Source organism: Cylas formicarius, unplaced genomic scaffold, assembly GCF_029955315.1.
Source record: "Cylas formicarius isolate icCylForm1 unplaced genomic scaffold, icCylForm1.1 PGA_scaffold_5__7_contigs__length_24384050, whole genome shotgun sequence".
In the NCBI taxonomy this organism is placed as follows: Eukaryota; Metazoa; Arthropoda; class Insecta; order Coleoptera; family Brentidae; genus Cylas; species Cylas formicarius.
In genome coordinates, this window is record NW_026844341.1 from 17,630,706 (window position 1) to 17,653,966 (window position 23,261).

At 37.1% G+C, this 23,261-nt stretch overlaps 2 protein-coding genes across 8 annotated transcripts in view; one reads left to right on the top strand and one right to left on the bottom strand.

The window, feature by feature from the left end:
• The window catches only part of LOC132702168 (synaptic vesicle glycoprotein 2B-like), a 33,731-nt gene that overhangs the window by 379 nt on the left and 10,091 nt on the right, over positions 1 to 23,261 (top strand). Inside the window, exons 1-2 of one of the 4 annotated variants that reach the window (XM_060670644.1) lie at positions 19,684 to 19,998; positions 20,729 to 20,798. The exons of 2 other annotated variants lie outside the window; for them this stretch is intronic. Coding sequence is in view for 1 of the 2 variants with exons in the window: in XM_060670641.1 (XP_060526624.1) it covers positions 19,656 to 19,662 (7 nt within the window). In the remaining variant the exon portion in view is untranslated. Of the gene's footprint in view, positions 1 to 19,350; positions 19,663 to 19,683; positions 19,999 to 20,728; positions 20,799 to 23,261 lie in introns of those variants that run through there. One more of the 4 variants, XM_060670641.1, reaches the window with a different exon arrangement.
• LOC132702086 (proton-associated sugar transporter A) lies at positions 902 to 10,225 on the bottom strand. 4 transcript variants are annotated; one of them, XM_060670507.1, is made up of 8 exons: positions 10,024 to 10,225; positions 6,864 to 7,384; positions 6,702 to 6,803; positions 6,222 to 6,649; positions 6,031 to 6,161; positions 2,366 to 2,540; positions 2,051 to 2,317; positions 902 to 960 (listed from the first exon to the last, which is right to left on the bottom strand). In XM_060670507.1, exons 1-7 carry the CDS (start codon positions 10,200 to 10,202, stop codon positions 2,087 to 2,089), a joined length of 1,767 nt encoding a protein of 588 aa, XP_060526490.1. In that variant the 5' UTR covers positions 10,203 to 10,225; the 3' UTR covers positions 902 to 960; positions 2,051 to 2,086. The 4 variants fall into 4 exon arrangements, with proteins under 4 accessions (XP_060526490.1, XP_060526487.1, XP_060526491.1 ...); XM_060670504.1 differs by having other exon boundaries at positions 903 to 960; positions 2,108 to 2,317; XM_060670508.1 differs by having other exon boundaries at positions 906 to 960; positions 2,079 to 2,317.

Genomic DNA, 23,261 nt, shown 5'->3' on the forward strand with positions numbered 1-23,261 from the left:
AAAATCTATTAAATAGCAATAAAGTTTAATAATGGCGCGTTAACGCTCCCATTTATAAGTATCAGAGCCGAATGAATTCACGCGAAATGGTTAGAAAAAACACACGCGCCATATATCTTTAGATTACTCTAAAGCCTTCGATCGGCTTGACCATAAACTTATGTGCGCCAAATTGAGTTACTACGGCTTCGATGATTTTTCAAAAAACTACTTAACTAACAGATATAGAGAGTTACCTTCTTCCTTTTTCATCACGTGTACCGCAAGATTCTGTCCTCGGACCTAATTTATATTTCTGATATTTATACATTCATCGAATATTTGAATTTGCATTCATTTGCTGATGACCCTCAGCTATTTTACTCCTTAGATTCTAAATTATTTAATATTGTTTCAATTTATATCAATTTAGATTTGCATAACTTATTTCTATATTCTTCTAGGCATAATATTCAACTTAATTCTAAAAAAAGCAGTGTAATGTTCGTTTCTCCTAAACCTAACATTGAACAAGTATCCCAAATGTATTTATTAAGTAATGGTGAACGTTTGAAAATTGTGAATTGTTATATTTGATTGTAGACTTAGATTCGTGGAATATGTATCTTTGGTGGTGAAAAAGTCTTACTTGGTTTTGCGTCATTTATACAGGCATAGAACTATCCTTAATTTAAGTTTACGGAAACTTTTAGCTCAATCACTCGTCCTTTCGATTATAAACTATGGTTTGATAGTATTATTAAATATAGATTGCAAAAAATTCAAAACAGTTGTTGCAGATTTATTTTCGGCTTGCGTAAATTTGATAGGATTTCCCACAAAATCCTGTAGGATGAGGTTACCAGAATAATAAAATTTTAAGTTGAAAATGTATAATACATATATTAACATAAGTTTTTTTTGGGGTCTAAACGAACGGTCAACAGGCCATCAACGAGGTGACATGGTTCGCATCTGAAACTAAAAAAATATTCTGAGTTACAAGGATTATTAAGATTCATGAAGCAAACTTAATATTACTTAATATCACCAGACATCACAGATAACAGATATATCTTGCATAAAATCTGGAACTGAGTTTAGATTGGTACTAAGAGCAGGACACACATAGTACCTCTTTCATTCTCTAGTCCTGATCATTCCGATCGTGCAATGGATACTAAGGGCAGAGACACGCGAAGTATCCTTCCGCAAATAATCACACCGGCACTGAAGGGCAGAGACACGCGACAGTGCAAGAAACAACAATATTCTGAAGGGCAGAGACACTCGACGGTAGCTCCGACTTTCAACAAGCAACAACGTTTAAAATAGTTCAAAGGGAGAACACACTAATATTTAACCAAATTCCTTGGGTATTGGGATCAATAAATAGATCATTTGGTACTTTGGTATTTTGGCCAGTACAACGAAACCATCATGAAATTCTCATACTGTACTCGTGAGAACACTCACCTTTAAGTCTTCGCAATTTCACGTAACGCAAACACAACCCGCAACAGTCGAATGCACGGTTAACCGAGAAATGACGAAAAGATATTTTTTAAAATGTTGCTTATTGCGTCGTACGTACTAAAATTTTACGGGGTAGCTTAAAAAATATATAGGTCATACAATCCAGAAAATTATCTGGCTAAAAATTTAGTTTCGTTCAGTAATGTTCAATCAGTGGCTTTATGGCACCCCCACACACTCTCACTGCCACGATATCGTTGATCTTTGTTCCGCGGATCATTTTCTTATAACGCTGTCGTAATTTTTAATAGTATACCCGATTCAGTAATTAAATTCTTAAAAAAATATTTCAGGTTGGAACTGCTAACTTCTCAAATAATTTGATTTTTAAAGTTATTCTTTTTATTTTCATTTATCCATTATACTATAATTAATTTAGCAATGTACTTATAACTTCCTATTTAGTTTTAAATTTAAATATTTGAGAGATTATGTGAAGTAGCTTTTCCTAGACTCGGCCTCTTCTCTACTGCATATTTGTACATAGCAATATACAACAATCAAGGCAATTTATGATAATTATTATTATATATACTTAATTATACAACGGCAAAGATATTCACGGGGAGGTTCATAGATCCAAATACACGACCTGGCTCGCTGAAACCGCACCGAACAGTGCCAGAATGCTAGCGACGGCGACGACGGCCGTGGTGGTGCCCGACGCGCTGACTATGGTGCCCATACACATCGAGAGCACAAATTGGGCTAAGAAAACCATGCTGGAAACCAGGGCCACGTCCGTTCCGATGCCTCTTATTTGGGCGGAGACCTTCTCCTCCCCCTCGCTGGTCACCTCGAACTGATTAAGGCGAGGTAATTATACCGGTGGTGGAGCAGAGACGCTTACCGTTCCCTTGGCGTGGTAGTGCGCCACTATGAGGTACGGCATGGTGAACAGGGTCGAGTACATCACTCCCGCCGTCCAGCTGAACAATATGACGCCGATTTTGTTCTTGGTCAGGGCCATGAGCCCCATTCCCGAGGAGTAGACCAGCAGGCCGCCGACGTACACTCTTTTCGCTCTGGAAAAACTCTCACGCTATTGATATTGTTGGTAATTTAATGGTTATAAGAATTTTGTGTGCCGCATCTCTTAATTATCCTGAAGGGCGTGACTGAAAACAAAATGGGAGTGATCGGAACTAAGACCAGTAGTGTTAGGGCGTTGTCAAGACCCGGCTGAAACATTATTTAGAATGCATAATATACAAGATTGATTCCGAAAAATCGTAGCTGGGCGGGACAAGTTCGACGCAAGTAGCGCGAATCAGCTTTTTATTTTAAAAAGAAGGCGCTTCGCGGATTCTTGTCCTAGAAGGACATTGTTTTTCTATCGTGCTCCTGCGGACCGCTATGGAACTTTGGCAAAATAGATATAATTTTATTGTGAATACACCCTGTATAAAGTGTCCTTCACATCTCGTCGATCTTCAAAGTTACCGCAAACTTCGGTAAATATTAAAATTTGTACTGGTAATTGAAATATAAAATTATATTTTTTCAAATATCTCTGTATTATAGACAAAACATTAAACTCTCTCTCTCGACACAGTGTACGACACTGGTCATATCAGATTATCACATCTTTAAAAGTTTTTCATTCTTTTTCAATAATTCATCCGTAAAAGCGGAAATCTCTAGGATCTATTAGAATTTTTTGCCCACAAACGACGTACCCTGTATGTAATTCCAACAATGTTCGAAATAGAGGCTATAGCCCTGGATCTCCCACGTTTCTTAGGATATGATTTTTTCTAATAGGGTAAGTGGTTTTCGAGAAAATACCTGTTTTCTGAAACCATGCAGTACGTAGTAATAGTAAATGACGTCATCGCATCTAGATTGAGGGAACACCCTGTATAATAGGTGAAAACATTAAATACAAAAGTTTTTGCTGTCTCTGCGGGCTATATCGCAATATAAAAGAAACTGAGATCTGAATGATAGTCTTTTAATTTTCAATATTAGGAGAACCCATTTTTCATTTTGTTGAAGTTGCTGCGCACCCTGTATATTTTTGGAAAATTGTCAAGAATAAAAGTTTATGGAGCCGTATCTTCTGCGTCAAGAATTTTTTTGGTCTTGTAAACGGTTTTTGAAAAATGATGTTTTTTGCATACGCGATTTTTAATTTTTTTAGAATACTTGTCGACCACCCAGCCCCCCTATTTTCAATAGGTTCCGTCACTGGGCAAAGCTGCATATATGTGCCAAATATGAATAATTGCTTCAAATTTCGGACACTTGTGTTTCATAGCAATGTCCAAAAAACAATCTAAAATCGCGTGACGAATGGAACAATTTTCATAGTCTTTGGTCCATAATTGAAAAACCTTGTATATAATCCAAAAAATGTCCATCCATCCGCGTTTTTGGTTTAAGAATTTTGCCGATAGAGTAAACAGTTTTTGATAAGATATTTTTTTTGTGGAAGCCAAAATCTCCCAAAAAATTTTTTCAAATATTTTCAAAAAATACTTCTCGATTTTTGATGGAGCCCAGTTTCATCACTTTAAATGTAAGTGTGGACTTCTATCTTTCTGCCAAGTCTGAAATAGATAACTAGAAATTTAGGGCACTTATTACATTTTTTAATAATGCACGGAATATTGCGAACATCCTTTAAAATAGGTGAAAAGCTTGAATACAACAGTTTTAGCATGTATACGAGCTTTATTGTCATGTAAAATAAACTGATATCTGAAACACAGTTCTTTAGTTATCGTCAATTTTCAATAATAGGAGGAGCCATTTTTTATTTATTTTTTTAATTTGCGGTGCACCCCATACATTTTTTAAAAATTATCAGGAATAGAAGTTTGTGGGGCCAAATCTTCTGCGTGTTCTCGTTCGAGAATTTTTTCGGTTCCATAAACGGTTTTTGAGAAATGATCTTTTCCTTAGACCCTTGCAAACACAGTTTTCAATTTTTTGAAAATACTTCCCGACCCCCAGCCCCCCCAATTTCAATAGGTTCCGTCACGTACGTGTGCCAAATTCGAAGTCGATAGCTTCAAATTTCGGGCACTTATCGTGTTTAATAGCAATGTCCAAAAAAAAGATGAAAAACGGAAAAAAAAAACTTTGATAAATATTAAAATTTGTACAAATATTTGCGTTGTCGAATGATATTTTTTCAAATATCTCGCGAGCCCTGTATAATTGAAGAAACCTGAGGGTTTCAACACAAATTAACGATACAGATTATCCCATGTTTTATAGTTTTTCATTTATAGCTAATAATTCATACACAAAACGGCAATGTTCAGGGACTTTTTGCCTATAATCGACACACTCTGTACGTAATCGAAAAAGAATCGGAAATAGAAGTTATAGCCCTGGATCTCCCACCTTTCCTTGTCCAAGAATTTTTCCAATAGAGCAAATTTTAAAGAAAATATTGTTTTCTGAAACTACGCAGTACGGTGTAATAATCAATGACGTCATTGCGTCTAGACTAAGCGCAAAGAATAGCGATTTTCATAAGGATTTTTTCAGCTTGTGTGATGTCTTTATTCGGCCTATCACACTGTTCGAACCGATTAGCTATATTTGTTACGGTTTTTGATTAACGGTTAATAATTTGCTACCGAAAAGAACAATTTTCAAGGTCTTTTAAATTTTTGTCCATAACCAAAAAACGCCTGGTATTTAATCGACAGAATGCATTAAGCAAAAGTTATAGCTTCGGGTCTCCCGCGTGTCATGGTCTCAAAATCAGGTGAATGGTGCTGGAGGAAAATATATTTTTCTGGTAGCCAAAATAACCAAAAAAATTTTTTTTTGTTAAATAATTGGTAAAATTTGATTGTACCCACTATCTACTGTTTAATTTTGGGCATGGACCTTTACTTCTCTGCTAAATTTGAAGTTGATATCTGCAAATTAATACATTTGTTATATAACACGGAATATCGGGAACGCCTTGTATATGTAGTGGTATATGTAGTGCATACGGGCTATATCGTAACGTAAAAGACACTAACATCTGAATCTGAATCAAAGTGTTTCAGGTTTTTTTTTTAATTTACCCTGTACATTTTTTAAAAATTGTCAAGGATAAAAGTTTATGGAGCCAAATCTTCTGCGTATTTTTGTTGAAGAATTTTTTTGGTCTCGTAAACGGTTTTTGAAAAATGATCTTTTTCGTAGGCCCTTCTAAAGACGATTCTTAATTAAAAGGAGGCAAATCTCAATTTCGTAGATCAAACGGTTACAAAGTTATTTCGGAAAAAAACAAAAGACGAGAATGGAGAACAGATAGACAAAAAAATTTTTTTTTCGACACTGATCATTTCTGTACCAAGGACTTACCGTTACTGAGATATAAAATTTTTATACTAGCGTAGATACTTGCGAAAAATTCGATTTCGTCTATTTTCGAAGGTAAAAAGAACATTAGACCTGTATTAGTTGATACTGCAAGATTTTAGACGGAATGACGTGCCTTCTGGACCTTCAGAACTTGGTTTTATCTACTCTTATAACGCACCAATTAAACAGTCTACTCACTTAAATCTGGAGATCAGTCTCTCGATGACTAGCGAATAGCATGCGCAAGACAGGGAGTACATCGACATCCCCCAGCAGCCGAATCGCACCCCCTCCTCGTAGAGTTCCCTGTCGACTGTACCTTCCGTGGCCTGGAATATCCGGCAAACAACAAATAATGAAACGTTCATGCTCGAATTTCTGTCGCTCACCGTAGGGTTCCCATTGAACACGGCTTCTCCCACGAAGTCCGTAAAGTACAGCGAGTAACAGACGTGGGCCATCCAACAGAAGAGGTTGGTAAGACACAGCATCCGTATCGAAAACGGCATGTAAACGATGCTGCGTAGGTACAGGACCAACGACGCTTCCGGATCCGGGAGGATACTTTTTCTGCGTCCGCTAGATGGCGGAGGTGGTAGCGGTTCTTGCTGCGCGTCGTCGACGGCCCCGTAGGTTCGCGTCGCCATGTCACCTCTCTCGCAGTAGTTCGTGTAGCCGCCAGGCTCGAGCTCCGCCCTTAATTCTATCACGTGCAATGGCATCTCCTTGAAGCTGGTGATCGTGTACGCCACGCAAACGACGAATATGAGTGTCGTAAGCGTGAACACGGCTTTCACATGGCCGCCGAGCATCCGGCCTGAAATTGAATAAAATCGGGCCCGGTCGGACGCCATCTCGCGGCGGTTTACCCAAGTACGTGGCGTCCCAGTTAACGCCACCCATGGCGTAACCCAGGAAGCCGCCCAGACCCGCCATCACCGTGAACGTGCTCAGCCCTTTCGCGTGGTCGTCTGGAATTTAAAAGTGGGACACAAAATGTTTAATGCAATGATAATTTTACGATTACCTACCTGAGACGGTGACGTCGAGAAGGTAAGCCCTGGCGGGGCTTTGGCACGCGTCGGCGTCGAAGTCTAGCAAAACCGTGCCTATGACAGTAAACGCCACCCCCCACGGGTGCGTGTTGTTGTAAGGCATGACGTCGCTGACGTTGTACTCCTCTCCGCGAGCAGAAGTGCGATGAGCCGCCACCGCGTCCTTAAAATCGGGCGGCTTGGGGTCTCCCATCCCGTACCCCATACCTTCGCCGTTGGGTACCAGCACCAATCCTAGGAGTACGCCCACGGACATGGCGAATATGAAGGGCCTACGTCTGCCAACCCTCAAGGGACACCTGTCGCTGAGCGATCCCAGCACCGGGGTGAGAAAGAAACCTATGAGGGGCGACAATGCCCACACCAACGTCATATGTTTGTGCTCTATGCCGATCTTCAGCAGGGTGGGAGACACGAAAGCCGTTTCGGCGGCGTACGAGAATTCTATGCCCATGACGGCGGCCGACACCCGCGTCAACTCCCTTCGCGTTTTGCGCCTGCAATGGAATCGATAATAACATATATATATATATATATATATATATATATATATATATATATATATATATATATATATATATATATATATATATATATATATATATATATATATATATATTCTTCAATTTCTCTTGGGTATTCAGTCTCTCGAAAACAATTAATGTGATTCTTTTAAACACCTAAACACCTAACAACAAAAAAAGAGAACTTTATGAAGGTATAGAAATCCAAAAAAAACAAAAATTCAATTAATTACAAAACCGATTCTAAAAGCCTTAACAAAATATCAATTCAATTTTAAACTAACAAAATTAAATTATCCAATATAATAAAAAATAATAAAAAACATCCGTACCTGTTTTGCATGCCATTCCAATCCGTATAAAATATTCGCTGACAAATTATTTTTATTTTTAATATATCAACAGAACGTCAAATGTCATTAATTGTTATATATGTCACCTATACAAAATAAGAATATTTTGAAAAAGAACAAAATTACGATCGAAACGTTAATAAATATTTAGAAGAATCACATATATTGTTTTCGAGAGACCGAATACCCAAGAGAAATTGAAGAAAATATACACGCGACGGTCCAAGAAACTACATTCAATAAAAATTCACACATATATATATATATATATATATATATATATATATATATATATATATATATATATATATATATATATATATATATATATATAGTTTATATTTTGTTTTTTCTTAGACCTTCTCTATATATATATATATATATATATATATATATATATATATATATATATATATATATATATATATATATATATATATATATATATATATATATATATATATATATATATATATATATATATATATATATATATATATATATATATATATATATATATATATATATATATATATATATATATATATATATATATATATATATATATATATATATATATATATATATATATGTTTAGCTTTTGGTTCTTGGGTTCTTGCTCTTTGGTTCTTTGTATCTTTGTATTAAAAGCTCTTAAAAATCCGAGCCCGTAATCAATTCTTTTATCAAAGAAAAATCCGAGAATCTATAGAAATCGATAAGCAACCTATCAATCTTAACCGCAACTCAGGTTTTCACCTGTCACCAATATGGGAAAATGCGAGCCAGTTTCAGTTAAATTCTGAAAAAGGCAACAGGATGATTGGCGAAACGGTACCTAGTTCGACTCAACAAACATCGACGCAGGACGAATCCAGGAGTTTTGAAGAGGTACTACTTAGTACTGCTTAGGGAATATATTAAAAGTATAGTAAAGAACATGCGAAAGAAGTTTACCAATAGCAGACTGTAACCCTACTTGCCGAATATCAAGCGTTGATAGCGGGGGTTATATGCTAAGGGGGTTAAAATAGTTAAAATTGTTTTTAACAGATTACAGTCATGTAAAACACTTTAAAAAGTGGAATAAAAACACTAAAAAAGACAAGACACAGTGAAGTAAAAAATTCTATAACTATTCAAAATACTAATGTATGTGACCACCCTTTTCCTGAACACTTTTCTCATACACTTTACTTTTATGATGTCTTGCTTTTTTTAACGTTTCTGGATTGTCTCTTAATTGAAATCCTTTGCTGAAGTTCCACGACATTATTACAAGGAGTTCTGTGCAAGTGATTTTTGAAAGGATATTCTATTTTAAGAAAAATTTTAACTTTCACAACATTGTGAGGAGGGGCACCGTCTGGCTGCCATATAATCAGCGCTGATATATTTAGCTGTAAATCTTCTATATATTGTTCTATTTGGTGCTCTAAGAGTTGCAAATAATGATCTAAAGTTAACTTTTGATCAATAACTATCGGACGCAAAATACATTAATTGATTGGTACCGCTGGATTTTTATTTCGTGTATTTGCCTAGGATTATTTAAAGTCCAATATCGCGTATTTTGTCTATTACAACCCTTTCTTTGCAGTGAACGAATTTTCATCAGTCCATAAAATGTTTTTCAAAAAATTATTATTCTCATTATGTCTATTCAAAAAATCCAAACAAAACTGCATCCTCCTTTGACATTGTTCTGCACTTAGTTTTTGAGTTTTACGAAATTTGAATGCCTTATTATATTCCTTCAAAACTGAGAAATACCCGTCTCCATACTCTAGTAATAGAGGAAACTGGATGTGCTTCATACAATCCTAATACGTCGTATGAATGTGACATTTGATAAGACACGGTGTTGTCGAAACAATTGTCATGTCTAAATATATAATTTCGTGAAAATCTGAACTTTTAGTTCTTATTTATTTTGAAAAAAACTTGGCTACTAACCCTACATTTTGTTTTTTTTTGTATTCCTTGATATCTCTAAAAAAGTTATAGCCCATTAAGATGTTATCAAGATTAATTGAACCAAGCGCCTCCGTAGTATTATGGTAGGAAATTGATAAATTGCTATAATAACCCGAGATGGTTATAGAATTAAATAAATTAATTATAGTATTGTTGGATTTTTTGTAAATTACCTTTATTACTTGGAATGGTTTCATATTAATTGACTAATTAATCCATGGCCCCGTTATTATACCGTTAAAGCAATAATTTAATGAATATTACTATCAGTTACTGCCTCACCTGAATATATGGGAATAATCTTCGTACTGGGCATCTTGGTGGTAGAATTTGTTCTTGAACCAGCTCGCCACTCCCTGAGGGTTCGTCTCCTTCCAGACGCGGTATCTCTCCCTCAGGTTGTCCCTAATACCGTGAATCCTACCCGCGCACCCTTGGTATTCGTAAAGTTTTTCCGTCATACCTTCGTACGCGCGTTCGAAAGGCTCTGCTTCGGCTATTGTCTTTCTACGGATTCTCGTAGGACTTCCATCGTAATCCTCTCCATGGTCCTGCGCCGTGTCGCCCCCGTCGGCGAGAAATCGCAACCCCATGGTTTAGACAGATGCGAACGTTAGGGAGTGTTTCGAAATTTGTGAAGTTCCGTGGTTCTAATTTTTGAGTACCGATTTTTGTTTTTTGGTTTTAAAGGAAAAATTTACTTCAGTTATTTGTTATGTGTAGCAAAGCAGAATAGTTTGACGGTTTTTTGTTATACATGGCGGAAAGTTTAAATTAAAAAATCGGAAGAGTTGGAAAGTTCATATAAATTAGGGTCCAAGACGTCTTAGTTTTTAACATACAGGGTGCTAAATTTGAAGAGGTTTTGTATTTTCGAAACACGTAAATATTTTTAAATAAAATTTGGTACGGTTACTAAACTTTTTAGGCTCTGTTTGACAAACCAAAACTTAGTAATGGATTGTCTTCAGGGGTGGGTAATAGAGGGGACGCGTGGGACAAACTTGCCCCAAATTTTTGGACTGCAAAATTTGAAAATCTTAAGTTTTCTACGTAAATAAGTTACCCTTGTCGCACCTCGCTTTAACACACCTTTTTCGAGAAAAATGCAGTACCAAATTACGAGAATTCGACAAATAAAAAATTTGGGGCAAGTTTTTCCCACACCCCCCCTTTTTTCTTTTTGATAACTCTCTGTATTTCCACTGAACGTTAATGATAAGCCTAGCACCACGGAGTTCTTCAAAGCGTACATTCGCATCTGAGTATAGTTAATCTGTGACGCAGCCAATTTGTTCAGTGTTATTGCGCCAGATGATCCCTTAAGCGTCGGGTTTTTGGTGGCGCCGGGAGGGGGGGGTGAGCTTTCTTCCCTGAGCTTTCTTCCCTCCCCACACTCACACACGAGCGATTGACGCTAGTTGCATTTGCTGCCAAATTTAAAGAATAATCCAGATTGAATTAGGCTGCATGGCTTGCGATATAAGACAGAAATAATTGACTTTAAGCCCCTTTCGGATCGGCCTCATTACGTTGGGATCTCAAAAACTGCAACCGAGCGGACAGTTACGTCCGTCCAATGACGTCCCCTGGCCTATTCGAAATCAATTTCATGCATTATCATTATAGATTAAACTGTTGATGCGGTTTTATGTAAGTTATTTTTTTTTCATTACGGCATGGATAATACAAATTGGTTAGTTTAGGTTACAATAATATCACAGAGCACAAAATCATATCTAGAATAAATCTGGCTACTTCCAAGATATCCCGTAGGGCGCGAAGTGCGACGAGCTGTTTTCGATTTTTCGCCATTTTGCATATATTGCTAGTCGATTAAAATTCCGGACAGTCAAAGGACGACGGCGAATGAGAAACCCGCGGAGGGCGTGTGAAAAAAATACCCGCGACCGCTAGAGGTCGTTATATCATAATTACATAAACAACGCTTGACCTTGAGCCGGTGACACACGCAGGATTTATCTGGAGCAGGAAACGCAGGATTAATTCGCAAGCGTCGCTCGTGCGATCGGTCAAGATCGACAACAAATATGTGACGATCGGGCCAGGTTCGGCGTCCTCCGAGCCGGAAACCGAGTAGAAATCTTTTAAGACAAACGCCCATTTGTTGTGTGAAAAAATGGGAAAACTAAATTGTCCCGTATCCCGGCTAACGAGATGTCGAATTTCCGGCGACGAGTTTTGGGGGCGCGAGAGAAAATGCCATTTCGTTTCCGGCCTGCGGTCCGCGTAGTAGGTCCGCGAAATTTAATAAACGACGTGAAGGACGCGCCGTTCTTGTCCCGAAGAGCTCGAGGTGTCGAAAACAAAATAAACACCGGCTCGACCGTCAAGCGAGAAAATGTCTCACGACCACCGGATAAGTCGCGTGACACCTACGACAGGCGAGCTTCCCGGCGGGCTCAACGAACTGGGTCACCCAAAAGGGCAAAACCTCGAACAGAGATTGCGTTCTTGTTTTTTCGTACATAAACTAGGCACTTGGTCTGTCTTGTGAGCTGATGTTTTGACTGAAGGTGCCTAAAAGATTGACCCATATTTATTGCAACTGCGGTTCGTTAGGGGTTTTTATTAATTAATATGAGAATAATATGAAATTAGTACATTAATGCCTTTTTAAATAGGCATTTATTCTTCTTCCGAGTAGGGCACGGTTATGAGATGAATTCAGTTTAAATCAAAATTTTCAAGTTTTAAGAGCAACGAATTCTTAGGCAATAGTAACATTTCAGCAACTCGGCAGATGTTTAACTTCGGCACGCAAATTTCAAGTTGTTTAAAAATAAAGCTATTTAAAATGTAAATGCGTATTTAATATAAATATTTTTATAAATAAAACCACTTGTGCCAAACTGTGTTTTACTAAATATAGGGCAAGAAACAGCAAAATGGAAAAAATGCTCAAGATAGCCCTTTGCTTCTAAGTTTTTGGCTTAATATTTCGAAAAAATCGACGAGCTCATCAAGAAATCATCAATTATTCTAGAAAAATGGAATGGTTTATTGAAAAATTAAAATGTTATTATTCCGAAACCGAGTGATTTGTATCATAGCACTTTCTAGATAGACCGATCAGTCCTTCATCGCAAGTCTCTATTTAAATGTAAATTAAGTTAACCACAAATAAAGAGAATTGCCTGAAAATTGGTTTTAGAGAAAAAAAAAATTATAATGTTAAGTAGAAGGAAAGAAACGAATCGAAAATTTTTTACAATAACTGCGATTTTGCACATTTTTCAGAATAAACATGATTGGTTTCGAAAAATCGTCGCTGGACGGGGCAAGTTCGTGGAACATAGCGCGAAGCAGCTTTTTATTTTAAAAAGAAGGAGCTTCGCGGTTTCTTGTGGTAAAGGGACGCATTGTTTTTCTATCGTGCGCCTACGGACCACTATGGAACTTTCGCAAAATCGATGTAATTTTATTCATACACTATGTATAAAAACGGAAAGTTTAAGGATGTTTTAGATTTTTTTTCCCATAAACGACATACCCCGTATATAATTCAAACAATTTTCGAAATAGAGGTTATAGCCCTGGATCTCCCACGTTTCCTGGTATATGATTTTTTCCAATAGAGTAAGTGGTTTTCAACCGAATACTTGCTTTCTGAACCCATGCAGTACGTGGTAATAGTAAATGACGTCATCGCGTCATTTACTATTACCGTCATTTTCATTTGGATTTTTTCAAATATCTTCAACAGCGTATTGGATAAACGGAAACCGTAAATACAAAACTTGTAGCTCTTGATATGGCATATAAAAGTGTTTGGACCGATTAGTCATATTTTTTATGAATTTTGATTTACGGTTAAAAATTTAGTACAATTTTCACTCTCTTTTATTTTTTTGATTTTCGCCCATAATTTAAAAAAACATGCATATAATCGAAAAAACGCCTAAAATGAAAGTAATAGGCAAGGATCTCCCGCATTTCTTGGTTCTAAAATTTTGCTGATCCGTCGAAAGGTTTCTGAGAAAATCAAATTTCTCTGTAAGCCAAAATAATCAAAATAAAATTTTAATTTTTTTAACAAATATTTCGTGATATCTGATTGCGCTCAATGTCTACTGTTTAAATTTGACTACGGGCTTTTTCTTCCTTGTCAAATTTGAAAACGATAGTTACATATTTGAGTCACCTATGACGTTTTTGAATATAGCATAGAATATCCCGAACACCCTGTACAATGTGTGGAAACTTTGAATACAATATCCATAGTCATGTGAAAGAAACTGACAACAAAATGAAAGCCTCCTAGTTATAGTGAATTGCCATTATAAAGGAGGCCCATTTGTCAGTTTTTTGCAAATTACTTTACATTTTTGAAAAAATCATCACGAATAAAGTTTTTTGGTCCGGACCTTGCGCGTCGTTTGATTCAATAATTTTTTGCAAATGCGGTTTTTAATTTTTTAAAAATTCTTCCGGACTTACCTCCCAGCCCCATCCCCAGTTTCAATAGGTTAGTGGTCAGTTTAAAAGGATAAAAATTTCAGCATCCTGGCTTTAACGGTTCTGAAGTTATTCGGGTTTTTACGAAGCATCGACAGAGAACGAAGAACAGACAGGCAAAAATAATTAAAAAAAAAATGACCCTGATCATATCCTGTTGCCGAGATATAAGTTTCGTTTCCAAGCGCGTATACTTTCGAAAATTTTCATTATATAGTTTTTCTAGAATATAAACATGCATGTATAGAAATCGGCTGATTTTTTTTTTAGAAACTGCTGATCAGATCTAAACAAAAAATGACGCTTGAGAGACAATTTTATACGAGTTTAAACTGATTAAAATTTATTTCTACTTTTTAGGTTTGGCATTGACAATTAGCTCAACACTTATTTTTTAATAGTGGGTATGACCCCCTCTTACACTAATAATATGTCTTATTCGATTAGGAATAGATCTCTTTTGTTTCTTGTGGAATGTTAAGCCATTGCACTGCAACAATAATCTCTGGGATAGAGGTTGGGGTAGGAAGTCTAGCTCGAATTCTCCGTTTTAGCTCATACCATCAATGTTCGATCGGACTGAGGTCGGGACTGCATGCTGGCCACTCCGTAACTCGAAAACCGTACTTCTGTAATGTTATCTTGCCCGATCTTGCGATGTGCGGCCTAGCATTGTCATTCATAAAAATAAATTCTTCCCCAACGTAGTCGACATATGGTACCACGGATGAAAACAGATTTGCACCCCATATCATGCAGGAACCACCTCCATAAGGGCTCCGCTCTTCATTGTATCATTTTGCAAATCGCTCTCATTGGCCCAATGTCCAATTCAGATGATCCCGTGCAAAGCGTAGGCGTGCTTGTCGATGGGCTGGAGTAAGTTTTGGACCAGGTCAATTTCCTTCAGTCTTCTCACTGTCCACTGACTAATAGCCACTCTTCGAACTTCATGGAACTGTTGTTGCACTTGAACTGCATTATGGTGACGATTTCTTATTATTACAATTACAATAAACACAGCATCACGAGGCGTTGTAATGTTGCGTTGTAATTTGCATTCTGCCTGTTGCAGGGTGCCTAGCATAGGATCCAGTCTCCTCATACCGTTGGCATATCCAGTTTTCGAGCGACAGCTCGCTGTCGAAGACCACTTTCGGTTATGCGATTACTTCAGCTGCTGTTTGCAGTGTAGCATGCATCAAATTAACAATTAAACGCTATATAAATAGTTAAAAATTGATAATGTTAAAATTCCAGTTGCATAAAAGATCAGCACTTTTGACAAATTAAAACTCATACTAAAGCATATTAAATTGTCTTACAAATATCATGTTTATTGTTTAGGTCAGATGAATAGTTTCTAATATATATATATATATATATACTAAAGTCAAAAATCTACAGTGTGCCGATTTCTATGCACGCAGATTTATATTGAAAAATAGAGAGATGTTTTGGAGAACTTTAAAAATCTCATCTTCAAGATACGAAGGTACTTAGTAATAGTAAATTATGCAACAAGTGTGGTAAATATCATTTGACTCACGAGTGCAATAACACGAATACATTCACCGACATGAATGAGAATTGACAAACGTCAAAATTCAAAGGGTGGAAAATATCTCCGAAAACATCCGATTGCTCTCAAAGCCGTGCGGTAAAATCTCGGAAATGTCCGAAGCAGCTCGGATTCGTGGGAAATTAAACTGACGTGGTAAAGTGACGCTTCCCGCACGCTAGATCGATGGGTAATTAGGTATTTTACAGACGGGAATAGAAAAATATTTTTAAAGTGTTTTGCCAGTTGAAATGCAAGTGTCAAATTACAAAATCTCATCTTAATAATTTCAAGATACGAAGATCCTGAGTAAGCACTTTTTAAGGTGGCTTGCCAGTTAAAATACAAGCGTCAAATTACAAATTATCTTCGAGATATGATATGGCAGTTGAATTTATTTTTATCCTTCATTTACAATGATACAAAGAATCTATCAAACAAAAAAATGCAGAATTTTTGCTTAGTTTTGGTTAGTGCAGTGAGGAATTTTCCAAAACCCTGTACACGAGCGGGGCGAATCGTCAATGATTTGCCTGGTCCGTTTTGGAACTAATATTGATGTTGGTCAATTTGTCATTACTAATTTGGTAATGTACACTGACGCGATCGGATGAATACTAAAATAAATCGGCGTGTGCATGAAACCTCATATTGCAATAACATTTTCATCGGGTCATAGCTAATTGCCCAATAAAAATAAACGACCATTTTCAGATGTTCGGCAATGACCCGATAAACTTGGTCGAGAAAAATTATTCACCCGTTAGGTTTCCACGGACCTGCGGCGCATTTGTACTTTAGTTTAAACCCTTTGCACTCGTATGTACAGTCGAAACTCTATATTGCGAAATTGAAGGGACTGCTTTTTTTTCGTCATAGTTTTAGGCACTTGAAAAATAACAATACACATATGTGTAATATTTGTTATTTTATTTTAGATTTTTAATTATTTTATATACATATTTTAACATCTACTTAGGAACATTTTATATAAATATTTAAGAACTACATTTAATATTTCAAATAATCGATCTTTTTTTTTTAATTTTTTTAGTATGCCAATACGCATCTCGTACTTTGGCTTGTATTTTCACCATTTCTTCCAGAGGAACATTTTCCCGATGATACATAAAAAAATTCTCGAGCAGCTTAACTGAATATAGGGCTTGTTGAATGTTTGGTGGTGGTCCCAGATCAACTTCTTCATCTTCTTCCTTAATGCTGCTCTTCCTCACCCTTTCTTCTAGGCAAATCCTCATCTATCACCATAAACTCTTGCAACTTTTCACTTGTAAACGTAATTGTCGTTTGAAACTGCTTTATTCACTCGCTTAGTGGCTGATTATCTTCCAAGTCCTGTTCGCATTCTGTTGAATTGTTTCTGCTGTCACCTCTAGCATATTAATGGAAAATTTGCCTTCGGACTCGATCATTTCCATTAAAATGTTTTTTCCCTTTAATTCTGCATCCCATTTCCGTATCTCCTCTGCAAAAATAATAAACATATCCGGTGTTAACATCCTCCATTACATAAATTCATATCCACCATTTCGTAGGCTTCTTAGGATTGTAAGTTAAAAGACTAATTTTACCCTTAAATCCAACAACAGATTCGTCTATCGATACCTCTCTTGATGGAACAAAATGTTCTTTGAATTGCTTGTCCAAATAATCTGAATAGTGACTAAAATTTGTAAAAATCGTTCTTATCTAAATATGCTACTAAAAAAACGTATTTTGGCGTTAGAATGTTGTAACCAATTCTCTTGGAAATTAGATAAGATTATCGTACCCATATTTGGCCAACCCCAATAAATGCGGTACACTCTTCTACTATAGTATCTACCCATGTTTTGACCTCTTCTGGGCTATTTTTTTGTCTAGCGTAGTTATTTGTGTGTTCCACTATTTTTATTATTAGTTCATCAGTAAAAAATAGCTTGAAAAAATCTATGGAATTTGAGGTCCTACCATTTTTCCCCAGAAGGAAATTAATTGCAGTCTGGTACCTGATCGTGCCATGGATCAGAATTACCAGGTTGTGTTATGTTCTCGTTTTCTTCACTACTGCTTGAACTTGATGGTAATGGTTCTCTGTCTTTTAGTAACTACTAGAGTCACTAAAATTATCACTTGTCATTTTCAGGCGCTTCAATATAAAATTCATCGTCACTACTCAGCAATTCATTTTCAATTTCATCTTGTAAATATTACTTGGGCATCTGAAATGCAAAAATGGTGCAAATGTGAACTCAAGTGGTCGAAATACAGACATCAACAGATATAAAATAAAGAGCTTACGATGGCATGTACAAAATAAATATTGTTATCTTTTATTTTTACTTAAATATGTGCTCAACGTATAATTTTTGTTTTGTCTCTGATTAACGCAGAAGTTGCGGAAAATCACATTGGTTCCATTACCCTATGCTTTCAAACACCGTGATCGCTACAAAGGAGGACTGGTTCTGTACGGGAGAAAATACTCTTGTGCCTCACGGTCCAGCACAGCGATTGGTACGGAAAAGACTCAGACATAGTAGCCAGGTATACTTCGACCAGAAATATAGTGCTTTTACAACCGTGATTAACTTTGCTTACCGTTCATTACTCCAAAACAGCAGAACTTTATAGAACACGCTTAACCCGTAACTATCCCAGGACCGTCCTAGAAATTTATCTAGCTATATTAACAAGCGAGATATAAGTATGTTTTCAATCTTTTTCGCTGATCAGTTATTAAAACAATTTATTACGTTATACTTTTTACAAGCTTGCTTGAAACTGCACTGAACAGTTTCAAGGCATCTTTTACTCAACCATTTTTGTACCCAGCATGAAGGATTATTAAGCGTTTTCCATGTGAAGGCGGCACGTCTAGTACACACTTGTTACTGTTTGCTCTCGAAATTTTTCAATTGCATTTAAATAATCCACCATTGCCAAATTCTTTCAGATTCCATTGGCACTTGACGTTCACTAATTGTGTGGAACTGGAATGTTTCTACTTATTCGAAAATACCAAGCAACATCAAATTTAATACGGTCCATTTAAGTTTCAAATAAAAACTTCAAGTTTCTACCAATATTCGTTTCTGTTCATGTCAGGCAGTACCTACTTAATGGGGTTTTACCATGGTCCTGCGAAAATAAGCGATTAAGTTACTGTAAAATACTTAAAACGTCAATGCAATATATGCACTATATTTTTGGTCGTGTTATATATATGGCAATTCTCTAGAGGTCCAGCTTCATATACTCCAAGCGGAAATTTGGGCGATCAACAGAGTGTACCCGAATGTACCCGCAATCCAAGCTGTTTCCTCTGTGAATGCGGATTCTTGACTTTCGAAAAACATTAACAAGACTGGCGGATCATAATTCTATCAATCTCGGTTGGATACGAGCTGTCGAAAGTGAATTGAAGGACTCCCTACGTCTTAGGCCGTTCATACTAGGACCTCAATTCATTGAGCCCTGGTCCATAAAAACGTTAATGTACTGTTTCAAGAAGCGACATTTTCTATGGAAGGCAACAGTGGACCTCGATCGATCTTTGGCCACCGCGACGTCCGGATTTGGTGCCGCTAGAGCGCGGGCGCGCAAACGATCCTGAACGTGGGACGCGTATCGATCGCCTACGGGGGTACATTAGCTAAATTGGATGCTAAAAATAGGCCGCCTTCTTAATAGAACAAAAAATATATCCGGAGGAACGCTCGGCGGGGCTGTCTTAAAAAATTCAGTCACCGCTCAAGAAATAATTAAGAGCGCTGCCATCGATCGTAGGCAATTTTAGCCGTCGTCACTTCACTTCAGGCAACCCCAGATAGTCGGCTATGGCCACGGCGACGACGTCCACCGAGTAAGAGCTATGGAAGGTAAACGCAGATACCCCGATCGAGGCCGGTAAGGTTTCTGTTCATTCCACGCCGTCTGCACGTGGTGTGCTATGGTTCACGTGGCGCTGAATTGAGTTTTGATGTTAAAATGGCGTTCCATAGGCGACACGAGATCTCGCAGCCAAGGAGGTTTTTAAACTTACCGCTAGAGGCGCGCTTGTTCGAAGCGACGGTTTTAAAACGTTTGCGATATTTTAAATGGTTAAGGAGTTTGATGTTTGTAAGAGTATAGCGGCTTCTGAAGTTATTTGGTAGGGTTCGAAAGGAGCGTTCTTACTTTGAGGTCATTTTGCATATTTTTATGACATTTATAAAGTAAGTTTTATAGTAAGGCCTATTTCTTGGTAAAGCTTGGTAAAACCAAGTAAGCTGGAAACGGACTCGTTCAAATTTCAATAAGTTTTTCTAATTTGATTTGATTTATTTATATATAGTGACTAATTTTCGATATTTGCCATTAACAGCTTGGGCGTCCTCGATTAATTACAGAGCGGTCGCGAAATCGTGTTCGTATCAATCGAAAAAACAAGGGGGGGCGCGACCTCGGGCGGTTGTTAATTTTTTTCGGGAGCCCTGAACGGTTTTTAATCGGTTTCGCGAGCCTCTTAATGGGCGCCTGCACGGAAATCGATTTAGGGAAAATGACGCTTGTTTTTCCGAAATTTAATTCGTCCCATTGGCGGCGACCTTTCACTTTGAGCCAAAAATATAATTAAATTTTAAGTGGGTGATGATAAAGTAAATGATTAATTTCGGAAACTAGTTATTAGTTAATTACGGTTGAAGTAATTTTACCAATTTTAGGTTCGTGTGAATATGGGCTTCGAATTAATGTTTCAAAAACTCAATACAATTTCAAAACATATTTTAAGCCTTTTTTTTACCAAAAGAACATTTAATTGCTATGCTGGCGAAGGGAAATATAAAAAAAAAACAAAATTTTGTTAGCCATACATTCATTTACTCTTTAGTATGACCATAACATTATAACTAGTAAACATGGAACGCAAATGACAAGTTTGCATTTGTTGTATCTCTTTTTTAGAATATCAAATTTTCTCAAATGCACTCTGATGCTGACTACAGCCAGCTGTTGCACTTTGGAACTTAACAGGGTAAGACGTAGAATAAACACCACATTTTTAAGCTAAAGCTGAGAGGTACCATTTTTTGATTGATCATGTTAAAAGTCGATTGTAAAATGGAGATCTTAAATTTACAAATGAAGCAAAAAACTCTAGTTCATACATTTGCAACTTATGTTAAGAGATTTATGTATTTCTTAAAACACTGTATGCAATTACAGTCGAAACTCTATATAGCGAAATTGAAGGGCACTTGAAAAATAACAATACGCATATTTTAATATCTACTTAGGAACATTTTATAGAGATATTTGAGAACTACATTTAATGTTTCAATTAATAGGTCATTTTCTTTTGATTTTTTTTTAATATTTCAATATGCATCTCGAACTTTGGCTTGTATTTTCACCATTTCTTCGAGAGGGGCATTTCCCCATGCTACATAAAAAATTCTCTAGCAGCTTAACTGAATATAGAGCTTGTTGAATGGTTAGTGGTGGTCCCAGATCAACTTCTTCATCTTCTTCTTCCTCTTGGTGCTCTTCCTCACCCTTCCTTGCGTGTTGTAATATGGCGTCCTCTGTCAAGTCTGCTGTTGTAGGCAAATCCTGATCTATCACCATAAAATCTTTGCAACTCCTCACTTGTAAACGTAATTATTACTTGAAACTGCTTTATCCACTCGCTTAGTGACTGATCATCTTCCAAGTCTTGTTCGCATTCTGTCTCGTATCCCCTCTTCAAAAATCTGCGATGTCATCTATCCAGACTTGCTTGCCTTGTAAGTGACCGGCAAATCCTTGATGTTCTTAAAACATCGTGGGTTAGCTGAATTTTCAACAACGACTAGCTTTGTTTTTTCTCTCCCACTCATATTGGCAGCTACTAACACCATTATATGTTCTTTATAAAGTTTTCCACCCACACACTTTTCGCTTCGAAATTTAAGAAGAAAAAAACCAGTTTCGTCAGCATATAAAATGTCGTCAGCAGGGTACTTTTCTGCTAGTTTTGGCCACGAATTTTCCAGCCGATCGTTTGTGACGTGTCTGTCGATATCACGGGCTTCGCCACTTATCTGTCACTAATTTATACCATGTCCCTGTTTGAACTTCTCCAACCATCCTTTCGAAGCCTTGAAATCGATAATGCCAAGCTGTTCAGCAAACTTTTCTGGTTTTAGTTTTACGATGATGGGCCCAGAGAGTAGTACATTTTTAAGACGTTGCTGTTGGAACCACTGCAACATTGCCCGATCCAAATCTTCAAGTTTTGGATTTCTTACTTTTTTACTAGAAATGCCTGCCTCTTCAGCCTGAATGATTTTTTCTTTGCACTCCCAAATCGTGGATACAGTCGACGGTGTAAGCCCATATCGACGTCCCACATCACTTTTCATTTCTCCCCGTTCTATCTCCCGCTTACGCGCCATGCTTGCCATATTCACTAAGTCAAATTGGAACTGATTGAAACAATGGTGTACTCGTATACATACCGATAAAGGCATTAACATAATCGCTTATTACGAGAAAAACACTTAGAGTGTGAAATCCTTTATACAGAGTGGATTAATACATAGCTTTGTATGGAGACCTAATAGTACAACAAATTTTGTTCGTAATACAGTTTTACGTTATTGGGAGTTTTCACTGTATTATATTTTGTTTTTCGTGTTCCAGTTATTTATTTAACTTGGTTGTACTGAATCTCGCCCTTCTTTTTTGAATAAAGGTCTTTAATATTGTTATTGTTATTATTATTATTATTATTATTATCATTATTATTATTATTATTATTATTATTATTATTATTATTATTATTATTATTATTATTATTTTTTTGTATGAGAGGTTATAAGGCGAATCTTCCTCAGCCCGTTCTGGGCGTCTCAAGACACCCTGGGGATGGATGGTGTGTCTCCTTGGCGACGACGGGTTGGCATCAGCCGACCGTGTAAACCCAGTGTGAGCGTACTCACACTTCCTCTCTTGACGACAAAACAGTGTGCCCTCCATCTGGAACTGCGTCAGCATTACTTCAGATGGAGTGTCGTCCGGACGCGCGTGATATTCTCTCTCGCCCTATGATCTTCCCCATGATCTTTCGGTCTCCTATTGACTAAGGTTCAGCGAGCTTGTATAAGATTTGGCCGTTCTATCCTCTTGGCAGAAAGTATTTGCTTTGCCATTTTGCAGACGTGGTCCCAATTTGTCGGTAACTCTAACATTTTTTCTACTAGGTTGTCTGGGCTTATGTGACCGAGTATTTGCTCTGCTATATTCCGCTGCATGTTCCATCTTGGGCAGAAAAATAGAGTGTGTTCAACCGTATCCACGTTTATGCAATAAAGGCACTCCTCGGTTTCGGCCAGATTGAAACGTTTGAAGTAGGCTTCAAAGCACCCGTGCCCGGTAAGTATTTGTGTAAGAAAGAAATCTACTTCACCGTGTCGTCTCTCAAACCAGGGTCTTATATTTGGAATTAGCTTTTTAC